The sequence below is a fragment of the Panulirus ornatus genome, chromosome 17 (assembly GCF_036320965.1).
Source record: "Panulirus ornatus isolate Po-2019 chromosome 17, ASM3632096v1, whole genome shotgun sequence".
Taxonomy (NCBI): Eukaryota; Metazoa; Arthropoda; class Malacostraca; order Decapoda; family Palinuridae; genus Panulirus; species Panulirus ornatus.
In genome coordinates, this window is record NC_092240.1 from 49,910,454 (window position 1) to 49,924,305 (window position 13,852).

The following is a 13,852-nucleotide window of genomic DNA, read 5'->3' on the forward strand; positions in this document are numbered from 1 at the left end:
AGTGCCCACAAGTTTCCTGTTGGATTCAAATCCGGTGAATTCCCAGGCCAGTTACTACTCCACTGAACAGTCCTTAAACCAATCATTGATTGGTATGGCAGTGTGACAGGGAGACTAATCCTGCATGAACGCTTCAGCCTTACATCATTCAAATGAACCTGGAAGATGGTCACACAGTCACTCAAGGTAATTACATCTGTTCATAATTTCATTCTTTAGCAACACTACCAAGTCCTTAACACCATAATAATGGGAACAATTCCATACCATATGTGAAGTAGGGAACTTCACAGTGCTTGCAATGTACATGGGGTCAAATGGATCACAGCCTTGTCTCCTGTACACATGCCCATCATGGCCACTTGTCACGGAAAAGATGGATTCATCATTTCACAAGCAATTCAGAACTTAGATGTATCCTATACTACATATAAAGGCCAAGCCTTAATTGGAATACGAAAAGCATTATGAATGAGAAAAAGAGGAGACAAGGGAAAGTATTAACAAATTTTGGAGGAAGTGAAAATTTTGCCTTAAAATTCAGACCATGATTCCCAAAGTCACAAAGAGGGAAGAATGCATCATACCAGTTCCCTCATGGTAAGGTGGTTGTGCTCAATGCTGCATGGAAAGGGTTAAGAAGTTACGAAATTTATGCTAAAATTTCTTAGCTCCCATAGATACAGCCATGTCTTCAATTACTTATGAATCTGTGAGTTTTCTATGACCATCACAAGTATCAATTAGCATATGAACCTTTGTGAAGTCACAGACATATAAAATTACTACTTTTCAAGTCCAAACACCCTTAACATATCTATCAGAGAAATATTCGCACCAATTCTTAAGGAGCTACAAAACTGCATCAGAATACCTTAGCTTCCTAAAAGATACTAAAATACTATACTTTTTAATCAAAGTTCTTTTATCATCTACACTGTTGTGGAACTACAAACAGATCATAAAATAGTTCACCAGACAATCGACTCAAGAAACAAAAAGGTGATATCCATTTTGAAAAAGAGAAAGTTGTGTCTGTAAATACCCCCCCAAATTCCCTCCAGATGAGACTGCCAACAAGCATCAGATATAAGTCTCCAAGGTGTTGTGGTTAGCATTATTAACCATGAGTCCTTGAGACAGCACAGGGCAGCCTCAGGTTGCACCTGCATGGGTTCAGATCCTGAGCATAGCAGTTGGCCTACACCCAGCCCAGGTGTTTATTCTCTCCCTGGGGATGGCTGATGAATGGCCACCTAGCTTGGGCTGAAATGTGCATGTTTGTGTGTACATACATAAGAGTAAAGGCATGATACATGTATAAAAGGTTAAGAGACAGGGCAATATGAATGTAAAACTCTCTACCCTAACGTATACACAGTAATCAATAGTGCTCACATTATTCTCAGCTAAAGGCTCAACTGCTTTTATAAAAAATGGGAATGGATGGGTGGAAAAGTAATGAATAAATTTCACATTTATGAGACAACTTTCTCCTGTGTTCATTTCCTTTTAGAAGCAAGGGACTACCTATCACATGCTTCTATTGACAAGGGCAGTAAGTTTGGGTGATAGGGAAGTGGCAAATGTATAACAACACCTTATGAGTGTGAAAATTACACCCTAGTCCTTTGTAAATGTGCAACTAAATTCAAAAACATCCAGTATACCTTTGTTTATGGTATCTAACTCCATATTAACAATAATATCCAACAATGCATTTCGACGCTGCTGTTCTTGTCCACTTTTATCATCACAATTTTGTGTTCCTACTTTGCTTCCAGTCTGATACTTTCTGCTGATCATGAAGGTGACAAAGTTTATGCTTACAAGCTTGGCATCACCCATTTACTCATCACTGTTTTTTACACTATCTCTAAACATACCATTTCACTGTGAAATATACCCATCAATAATACTTCATATATTCAAGGTTGTAATGGTTTCTGTATCTAGTCTTCTCAGCACTTCTGTAAGATACACTTACATCACTGCTTATTTCACCCTTACTGTAATTTTGGAAATTTCTTTGGGTTGGCTTGTTTATGACTTTCTTTTTACTTGCTCATCCTTTCCCATCTAAGTGAGGGAGAATCTGGCACAGAAGACTGAACTTGAGAGGAAAAAAATCTTTACTTGGCCCATTTTTCTGTTCCTACTTTTAGAACAATATGATACCTTATTGCCTGCCCCACTTAGCCAGCTTCTACAGCATGGAAGAGATGTGTGGGTACAATTCTTTCTTTGGTAATCTATCAGTTTAGCTATGCAATGAAACTAGCTTTGGATGTTCAATGACCTTGTTTGCAATGCTAGTGCAGAGTTTAGAAAATAAGGAGGAGTCGCAGTGTGCAATTTTAAACATTTATTTCATTCTATGATACTGATCAAGGTAAGAGTGCTGATGGTTATGAATATCAAGGAAAATGTGAAGTAAATGTAAGCCTAAGCTCCTTAACACCCAAGAATTAACAGAGGTATACCTATATCAATGTGGACTGCAGCTTGAAACATCATAAAATGGCTGATTGTGAGATGGTAAGGCACTGCCATGAATGGATGTTTGACCAATGAAAAAGGCTATGAAGGAAGCAGAACCTACTGGTGTGCATGGGATGGTATAAATGGGACATTATCATGTTTGTTGATATTCAAATAACAGCTGGTGTGAGGCTCATGAGGCTCAAAGTGTAACTAGAATAGCATACTTAGAATTACAAAAAACTTTGCTTCTAGGAAAGGTATGTTAAGTTTTTAGAAAGGTAAGTTAAATTTTCATAGTGACGTATTGATTTATCTTTCATGCTTAAAGTCCAAGTAATGGACAAAAGTCCAAATCAAGGCCATGCCTTTATTGAAATATAGAAAAGGATTATGAAAGGGAAAAAGAGGGGACAAAGAAAAGTATTTACAAGTCCAAATCAAGGCCATGCCTTTATTGAAATATAGAAAAAGATTATGAAAGGGGAAAAGAGGGGACAAAGGAAAGTATTTACAAAATTAGAGGAAGTGAAAAACCTGCCTTTTACAATGTGCCAGGTCAAAGTTATTGGGAAAGACGGCCCACATTTGAGTAGCCACTGGCCACACAGTAATGGTGCTGAAGCAGCTTGCCATATTGCCTGGTTTAGCTAATGGTGGAGGCACAAAAGGCCAACACTTGAGAGCAAAATCCAAAGTAATACCTACAGAAGAGGGAAAGTGATCTAGCACTGCAGCGTACGGAAAGAGGGTCAAGTTTTGAAGTTAACCTGGGAGAGTTTATAAGTCTAACCACTTTCGACTAAACTCTGTCAAGTAAGGATGCAGAGCTAGAACTGCCCCAGATGTGAGAGCAGTACTCCATACAAGGACAAATCAATCCTTTGTATAAATATGGCAACAGTTCAGAAGAAAAGAAATATCCACAACTAAACAAGACTCCCAGTTTCTTAAGGGCAAAAAACCTTTGTTTTAAAACTGAAATATACAATGAAAACCTTCTGTACTCTAAATAATAATGGAAAATATCTCACAATGCTTCCTCAAACCAAGGGATATCTACTAAATATGAAGTGAATGATCACGAGAATTTTAAATACTTCATTATGTGCCTTAATGGCCGTAAAACAATATTTCAATCCCAGATACGAATTCAGCATGAAAAATAGTCCTTATAATGAGGTTATTAAGAAAATCAATTACCTTTATAAAATACGAAAAACTGCTGGATATATTTTGACCCAATAATTTTTTGTTTTGAAACTGAAATTTCAAGATAATAATAACAAAACGCTTCTGTACTTAATGACACCCAAAAACATTTCAACCCCAGATTCATATTCAATATGAAAAATAGTCCTTATATGGAGGTTATAAAGCAAATCTATTTATCATAAAAAAATTACTAAAAATGGCAGGCATTGTATTAGTTCTGAGCATTTCCTAGCCCAAAAGACTTTTTGTATAAAAACCAAAATATAATAAAAAGCCTCTGTACTCTAAATAATCATGGAAAATATCTCATAATACTTCAGGTTGAGAGATACCAAATAAATAAAAGGCGAATACTGACATTAATCTTTAAATACTCCATTACTGGCTTTAATGGCCCATGAACAATATTTCAAACCCCAGATTCATATCCAGCATGGAAAGATAGTCCATACAGTGAGGTTATCACGGAAACCTATAACCCTCCGAAAATTATGGAAAATTGCGGGCAACTGTTCATGGTATTTCATAGCCCAAAAAAAACTTTGTTTTGAAACATAATATAATCCAATGCTTCTGAACTTGAAATAATATTGGAAAATACCTCATAATGCTTCCCCAAGCCAAAAGATACCCATTCAATATGAAGTGAACAATCAAAGAATATTCTAAAAAATAACCAATTAATTTAATTACTTAAGAGGCCTTTTAAAGACTCCCAAATGATATTTCAACCCCAGATTCAAAACCAGCATGAAAAATAGTCCTTATACTGAGGTTATCAAGCAAACCTATTCCCCTTCAAAAAATACCAAAAATTGTAAGTATTTTTTTGCCCAAAAAACTTTTTGTTTTAAAACTGAAATATAACAAAATCTGTTAAAGTTTGAAGTTAGAGTTTTATGATTTAATATAGGAGAATGACTCAACATTGACACAGCTGTATCTATACAATCTTAATATGCAATAAGACATATAAAGTACCTTTATTTTCCACAAAATTCCCATTCACACAATGAACTCAAAATGCAACTCATACTTACAAGTATATTCCAATATATTACAACCTACCTCTTTCTTCAAATTAGGGTTCGGCAGGCCAACCATCATTGGCTCAGGAATCAAGAAGAAAAGAACCACAACCCCGACAGATGCAATAATCATGCCAGGAACAATAAATGAGAAAGCCCAGTTGTTTGTTACAAATGCTGCAGCAATCAGAGTACCAAGGATGTTACCAACTGAGGTATGAGAGTTCCAAATACCGAAGATCAAGCCTGGAATATAAACAAACATCTTACTCCTATGATTCGGTCTTGTGTATCTACATTAGTTACCACGGCTAAATTCCTTAAAGTGTTAAATACGGTATATGTAGCTAAATGCCTTTTTCTTTAGAACAAGTTATATGGTCAATCCCCAATCTCCAGTACAACTCATATACAAAAAAGTACACAATCTTTCATGGAATTACCTACTCACACACAGCCTTGAAGCTGCAATAGTTATTGGAGAAGGAGGTCCTGAGGTTACATAATAATAATGACAATATATCCTTGTGTCCTTTTCATTCACTAACATCATCAGAAGCAATTCCTGAGCTCTACAAATAAGCTCTTTATGTTTTCTCAAAATTTTCCCCCCTAATCAATCATGATATCATTACCATATCTGACAAATACAGATGTCAAAAGGGAAAATTTTCACAACAGCTTCCTTACTGTTACTCACGATTCACTTCTTTGACTAAATCTAAAAATGCAGTTCTTAGAAAGATCTTACAATCCAAATATCCTTTGCATATTCATCTCCCCTTCCCCTCCCCACTGCCAATAACAAAATGAGTTACAATGTAAGTAACCTCACAAAAGTTTCTATGACAGTTATTACAAAAAAATTAATGATGCCATATTCTTTAATACGAGGAAAGGGCTTCCTGGATAAAGATAACTGAGTGGTTCCAAATGAAGGTTAGTCTGCATTAGGGGTGTGTGATGTCACCATGGCTTTTGATTTGTTTATGGATGTGGTGGGAAGGTAGATAAATGCAGAAACGTGAGGATGCAATCTGTCGGAGATGGGAGATAAGAGAGCTTGGGAAGTGAGTCAAGTACTGTTTGCTGATGAGACAGCACCAGAGACAGATCTGAGTGAGAAACTGCAGTTGATGACTGAGCTTGGAAGTGTGTGTGAATGGAGGAAATAAGGGTAAATGTGAATAAAAGCAAGGTTACTAGGTTTAGTTGGGTGTGAGTATAGATGGAGAAAAACTGGAAGTGAAATGTTTTAAGATATCAGGGAGTGGATATGGTGGCGAAGGGGAACATGGAAGGACCAATCCTACCCATGAATTCACACCCAGCCTACCTTCACATTCAGACTCATCCCACTCTCCCTTTCTGGCCCAGCCCACCCTTGCCTTCTGGCCCATCTCACCAGTGGAAGTGGGTGAGGGGGAGAAGGTTCTAGGAGCACTGAAGAATGTTTGAAGGTTAAGTGGTCCCAACACGGCTATAGGTGAACTGCAGAGGACAGTGGCTGTATTGGAAATGAAATGTATGATGACAATATGTGGTGTGAGGTGGTTTGATCAACTAAGTAATAAAAGGGTAAAAGAGAAGTATGGTTATAAAAACTGTGGTTAAGAGAGCTAAAGGGGTGTGCTGAAATGGTTTGGAAAGCAAGAGAAAATAAGTGAGGAGAGATTAACAAAGAGGATATATAAGTCAGAAATGAAAGGGACAAGAAGGGGGAGACCAAATTGGAGATGGGGAGAAGGAATAAAAAAGATTCTGAATGATCAAGGCCTGCACACACACGCTGGAGGGCAAAAGGCATGCATTGGAGAGAGTGAATTACAAAGAAGTGATATGCAGGGGTCGACATGCTGTCAAAGAACTGAAACAGGGCATGTGAAGCAGTTGCTGTAAATCATGGAAAGGTCTGTGGGGCCTGGATGTAGATAGGGAGCTATAGTTTCAGTGCATTACACAAACAAATAGAGAACGGATGTGAACAAATGTGGCCTTTATTTGTCTGTTCCTGGCACTACCTCGTTAATGAGGGAAACGGCAATCAAGTATAAAACATGAAAAATCCACATGAATGCAATACAGATGGGCAGAATAAACCATTTGCAATTATCACAAAAAATTTTCCTGTTTCCAAAATACCACTAACAAAGTATACCATGTTTCACAATTCACCTTATATGTTAACATACTAATGCAAGAAAGAACACTGCAAAGCAACCCTTTGGCCACGAATTACAAGTGGTAATTCACCACATTTCTTCTCACCATGAATTATGGCTACAGCCCACAACTGGGAACAAAAAAAAAAGTCTAATACAGTTCACTGACTCTCGCCCATCCAGAAAATGGCCCAAGAGTTCCATGATATACTGGTTAAAACCCCACGCACAAACAATGACTGTGTCAACTAACTGCTGCCATCCATGTAGTGATTCACTTATCCCTCTTCTCTCTTTACTTTGTTTTCATTATCTTTAGGTAACTTCCGGGCATTATACAAGATATGCAGAGTAAGTGTGTTATGCATTATAAAGCATAAATAAAGATAAAATAATGATGATATGCTTTTGATGAGAGTTTATGAGTTAGCAATGCAGGACTGCTTATCATCCCTTTAAATCCAGCACTTTAATCTTTCACACATCCTTTACTGCTCATCCATCAGCATGAGTGTATAAGGTGTACTACAATGCATATATATCAATATACGTATAATGATGACATCATACAATGTTCTTAACGATACGAGTTGGCAATGCAGTGCTGCTTGGTGTCCTTTTAAGTAAGGCGATTAAATTTTTTTTCAGGCCCTTCACAATCCTTTCACTACAATGTGTAAGGAGGAAGCTTTTTTGTTTTACTAAGTTTATACCATCCTGCAAGCATTATCCATAGATTTCCTTTTCCTATCTCTATCCCCCTGCCCTCAGTTTTTTCTTTTAAGTATTTAAGAAACAGCAATACTAGATACAAAAACTTTATGGCATTACCTTGATAAAAAAAGAAGTAATAAAAATGACCAATTACTGTTTTTGTATCTTACTTGGGAACTTACACTCCTTGGGAATCACCTGGAAATTAATTCTGCAACCAAAGGGTTAAGGTATTAAAACAGTCAGTCATGTTCTGTAATAAATATCCCAACTAGAAACTGCAAGCAAATAAACCATCTTGCAGTTCAAATCAGGCATGTAATGTTGTTAATCAATTGTTCATCTCATAGAGCAAGGCAGATGAATGTAGCATATTTTTGATCACTTACCTCGTTTACTTTTTCCAAACCAATTTCCTAATGCTGCTACAACACCTGGCCATCCTGTGGTTTGGCAGATTCCACTAAGAACCTGTAAAGAAGCAGAAGTATGATTTCATACTTTACTGACAAATGAGGATGTTAGGAAATGTTATATTTCTGAAATCTAAATCCACATGAAATATTCAGTTACTGCATTCTCCATAATTTCATTCAATCTATGAACAAGAGCTGGTGTGCTTGTCAGTAACTTGAGAGCATAGGATGCTGACTGGAATACCATGATCACTCCCTATTGCAGGATACTCCTCCCCCAAATAAGAAAAAATACAGGTATATCAAAAGGAGAATTTTACACCATCCAACTTCCCTCCATAGATACACCTTCTCTACCAACATGTTAAAGTTTAAGATGATTCAGAATTGAATGTTTACCTTAAAAAAGATTCACAATCAAATATGACTGTTTTTCCAAAGATCTTGTGTAAAACTTGAAACTATTAAATAAAGACAAATGAATCTTTTCAAATACAATCGAAACACCAAACATAGTTTAAGCAGAAAAAGCCTAGTTATCTACTGGTGACCATACATGAAAACATAGCAGATACAAAAAATACTAGCCATAAGTGGTGGTTTACAAGTAATTCTGGATTACCAAATCAGCCAGATATTAATGAAAAGCTTCATCATATTGGAACTTTTTCCATAATCAAATTAGCATCTTACAACTTCATCTTCAAAATTCAATACTAATGCTTCTCTGTCCTGAGGGGATCCTGTAATGATGTCAATACCTTTATCAGGGGGGATAGAAACCCTCCCCTCCTTGTATTTTAATTCTCTAAAAGGGGAAACAGAAGAAGGAGTCATGCGGGAAGTGCTCATCCTCCTCCAAGGCTCAGATTGGGGTGTCTACATGTGTGTGGATGTAACCAAGATGAGAAAAAAGGAGAGATAGGTAGTATGTTGGAGGAAAGGAGCCTGGATGTATTAGCTCTGAGTGAAACGAAGCTTAAGGGTAAAGGGGAAGAGTGGTTTGGGAATGTCTTGGGAGTAAAGTCAGGGGTTAGTGAGAGGACAAGAGCAAGGGAAGGAGTAGCACTATTACTGAAACACGAGTGGTGGGAGTATGTGATAGAGTGTAAGAAAATAAACTCTAGATTGATATGGGTAAAACTGAAAGTTGATTAAGAGAGATGGGTGATTATTGGTGCATATGCACCTGGGCATGAGAAGAAAGATCATGAGAGGCAAGTGTTTTGGGAGCAGCTGAATGAATGTGTTAGTGGTTTTGATGCACGAGACTGAGTTATAGTGATGGGTGATTTGAATGCAAAGGTGAGTAATGTGGCAGTTGAGGGAATAATTGGTATACATGGGGTGTTCAGTGTTGTAAATGGAAAAGGTGAAGAGCTTGTAGATTTATGTGCTGAAAAAGGACTGGTGATTGGGAATACCTGGTTTAAAAAGAGAGAGATACATAAGTATACGTATGTAAGTAGGAGATATGGACAGAGAGCGTTATTGGATTACGTGTTAATTGATAGGCGCGCAAAAGAGAGACTTTTGGATGTTAATGTGCTGAGAAGTGCAACTGGAGGGATGCCTGATCATTATCTTGTGGAAGCGAAGGTGAAGATTAATAAAGGTTTTCAGAAAAAAAGAGAGAATGTTGGGGTGAAGAGAGTGGTGAGAGTAAGTGAGCTTGGGAAGGAGACTTGTGTGAGGAAGTACCAGGAGAGACTGAGTACAGAAAGGAAAAAGGTGAGAACAAAGGAGGTAAGGGGAGTGGGGAAGGAATGGGATGCATTTAGGGAAGCAGTGATGCATTGCGCAAAAGATGCTTGTGGCATGAGAAGCATGGGAGGTGGGCAGATTAGAAAGGGTAGTGAGTGGTGGGATGAAGAAGTAAGATTATTAGTGAGAGAGAAGAGAGAGGCATTTGGACGATTTTTGCAGGGAAATAATGCAAATGAGTGGGAGATGTATATAAGAAAGAGGCAGGAGGTCAAGAGAAAGGTGCAAGAGGTGAAAAAGAGGGCAAATGAGAGATGGGGTGAGAGAGTGTCATTAAATTTTAGGGAGAATAGAAAGATGTTTTGGAAGGAGGCAAATAAAGAGTGTAAGACAAGGGAACAAATGGGAACTTCAGTGAAGGGGGCTAATGGGGAGGTGATAGCAAGTAGTGGTGATGTGAGAAGGAGATGGAGTGAGTATTTTGAAGGTTTGTTGAATGTGTTTGATGAGAGAGTGGCAGATATAGGGTGTTTTGGTCGAGGTGGTGTGCAAAGTGAGAGGGTTAGGGAAAATGATTTGGTAAACAGAGAAGAGGCAGTAAAAGCTTTGCGGAAGATGAAAGCCGGCAAGGCAGCGGGTTTGGATGGTATTGCAGTGGAATTTATAAAAAAAGGGGGTGACTGTATTGTTGACTAGTTGTTAAGGTTATTCAATGTATGTATGATTCATAGTGAGGTGCCTGAGGATTGGCAGAATGCTTGCATAGTGCCATTGTACAAAGGCAAAGGGGACAAAGGTGAGTGCTCAAATTACAGAGGTATAAGTTTGTTGAGTATTCCTGGTAAATTATATGGGAGGGAATTGATTGAGAGGGTGAAGGCATGTACAGAGCATAAGATTGGGAAAGAGCAGTGTGGTTTCAGAAGTGGTAGAGGATGTGTGGATGAGGTGTTTGCTTTGAGGAATGTATGTGAGAAATACTTAGAAAAGCAAATAGATTTGTATGTAGCATTTATGGATCTGGAGAAGGCATATGATAAGAGTTGATAGAGATGCTCTGTGGAAGGTATTAAGAATATATGGTGTGAGAGGCAAGTTGTTAGAAGCAGTGAAAAGTTTTTATCGAGGATGTAAGGTATGTGTACGTGTAGGAAAGAGGAAAGTGATTGGTTCTCCGTGAATGTAGGTTTGCGGCAGGGGTGTGTGATGTCTCCATGGTTGTTTAATTTGTTTATGGATGAGGTTGTTAGGGAGGTGAATGCAAGAGTTTTGGAAAGAGGGGCAAGTATGCAGTCTGTTGGGGATGAGAGAGCTTGGGAAGTGAGTCAGTTGTCGTTCGCTGATGATACAGCGCTGGAGGCTGATTCATGTGAGAAACTGCAGAAGCTGATGACTGAGTTTGGTGAAGTGTGTGAAAGAAGAAAGTTCAGAGTAAATGTGAATAACAGCAAGGTTATTAGGTACAGTAGGGTTAAGGGTCAAGTCAATTAGGAGGTAAGTTTGAATGGAGAAAAACTGGAGGAAGTGAAGTGTTTTAGATATCTGGGAGTGCATTTGGCAGCAGATGGAACCATGGAAGTGGAAGTGAATCATAGGGTGGGGGAGGGGGCAAAAATTCTGGGAGCCTTGAAGAATGTTTGGAAGTCGAGAACATTATCTCCGAAAGCAAAAATGGGTATGTTTGAAGGAATAGTGGTTCCAACAATGTTGTATGGTTGCAAGGCGTGGGCTATGGATAGAGTTGTGCGCAGGAGGGTGGATGTGCTGGAAAAGAGATGTTTGAGGACAATATGTGGTGTGAGGTGGTTTGATTGAGTAAGTAATAACAGGGTAAGAGAGATGTGTGGTAATAAAAAGAGTGTGGTTGAGAGAGCAGAAGAGGGTGTTTTGAAATGGTTTGGTTACATGGAGAGAATGAGTGAGGAAAGATTGACCAAGATGATATATGTGTCAGAGGTGGAGGGAACGAGAAGTGGGAGACCAAACTGGAGGTGGAAAGATGGAGTGAAAAAAATTTTGAGTGATCAGGGCCTGAACATGCAGGAGGGTGAAAGGCGTGCAAGGAATAGAGTGAATTGGAACGACGTGGTATACCGGGGTTGACGTGCTGTCAATGGATCAAACCAGGGCATGTGATTATTCAGTAATTATTGTTACTTTAGATTTAACGTTTAATTGTATTTATGTATGCTTAATGTCAATCTTATCTTGTTGTGGTCAATAAACTATCTATCTATCTATCTATCTATCTATCTGAAGCGTCTGGGGTAAACCATGGAAAGTTGTGTGGGGCCTGGATGTGGAAAGGGAGCTGTGGTTTCGGTGCATTAGTACATGACAGCTAGAGACTGAGTGTGAACGAATGGGGCCTTTGTTGTCTTTTCTTAGCGCTACCTCGCACACATGAGGGGGGAGGGGGTTGTTATTTCATGTGTGGCGAGGTGGCGATGGGAATGAATATAGCCAGACAGTATGAATTATGTACATGTGTATATATGTATATGTCTGTGTGTGTATATATATGTATACGTTGAGATGTACATGTATGTATACTTGCGTGTGTGGACGTGTATGTATATACATGTGTATGTGGGTGGGTTGGGCCATTCTTTCATCCGTTTCCTTGCGCTACCTTGCTAACGCGGGAGACAGTGACAAAGCAAAATAAATATATAAATATAATAACCTTTATCAGTCCTCCTTGCAGTGAAAAATGTAAGTTATTCTAACATAAGTGACTACAATTATCAGGAAATCTGGTAAACCTTACACATGATTAACTGTCTTCATAATTATCACACTTATCATTGTCTATAAAACTTCAAACTCATCACATTTATTACTGTCAACATAACTCAAAGTCCCTTAGTATAGCAGTGCATTAGCTCATCTTTAGTAATTAATCTGTAAATATGTGGTAACCCATGAATACCTTGCAAACACACCCATCTCAAAACAGAAGACTACAGTCTCTTGCTATCAGGGTGTACTTGACGTTTTAATATCTTTTCCCCTTAGACTGTGTCTCTGCAAATCAAGACATAAAAGTATATAGCAGTCAGCATTAATTCAGATTCAAATGATTTGGACATATCACTGACTTTAATAATATTCTTGTTACAGTGGCAAGTACATATCATGTCAACTATGGGTAAAGTAATTTTGGCAACCTTTAAGGGATGGAAAACTTGAGTGTAACCCTTAAAGCAGAGATTGATGCCCGCGAGATGTGAATCAGTTATAAGAGTACCAAAAAACTAAAGCTTTGGCCAGACAATGGTTAGGGATTGGTGCAGAAACGAGAAGATCAGGAATGCATACAACCTCTCTTATCATGATTTTGGAACTCAAAAAAGAAAGCACCAATCATCTGTTAATGTAAAGAGGGCAATTTCATGACAATATGCATATTCCCTTTCTTTTTTTTTTTTGCTCCGTAATTACAGCTTACTGAAAAGCCAAAATTTTGGGTATCCACCATTATTTAAGGTGAGTTATTAAAACAGCAAGAAAATAGAAATAAAAAAAAATATTTCCAACCAAAATCTTTGATGTTAATAAAGGTGCTGCTGTACACTGGCTGCCAGACCAAGAAAGAAAATGGAATTTGTCTGTCTAAATGTAAATCAACAAGTTGTATATTAGCTTCATTGAACACAATTGTAATTAATTGGTTATGAAACCAACAATAATGATTAACTGATTATAACCACAAATACCTAATTTCTTTCTTGTGTGGACTGCCTACTGGGTGAATTTCATTCATAGTCAAACTGCATATGAAGAAAACTAACAAAAGCTGAACTTTTTACCTGTGCTAGTACATAGAACCACAACTGGTGGATGGATAAAGTGTATCCAAGACCAAACATGCAGCAGAAAGCACCAGAAAAGTATCATGCCCACTGACAGAAAGTAGCGTAGGTCAATCCTCTCTGCCACAATCCCACTGTTGGTTGAAAACATGACGTATTTGTAAATGCTAAAATATATCAAAGACACTAAGATTAGATTACATACATTATTTTCAAAGATGATTGCTCTGATCATAATAACAGATGACTATCCATCCCTGGAAATGTATACTGGACCTGAATTGGTTGTAGAGAATTTAGAAACCATTCAAACAAAT

General features: G+C 38.0%; 1 protein-coding gene across 1 annotated transcript in view; it reads right to left on the reverse strand.

Annotated features, from left to right (window-relative positions):
• The window catches only part of LOC139754732 (glucose-6-phosphate exchanger SLC37A2-like), a 51,756-nt gene that overhangs the window by 22,749 nt on the left and 15,155 nt on the right, over positions 1-13,852 (reverse strand). Inside the window, 4 exon segments of the mRNA XM_071672439.1 lie at positions 4,765-4,970; positions 7,990-8,071; positions 13,533-13,610; positions 13,612-13,669. Of these exon segments, the coding sequence (XP_071528540.1) occupies positions 4,765-4,970; positions 7,990-8,071; positions 13,533-13,610; positions 13,612-13,669 (424 nt within the window).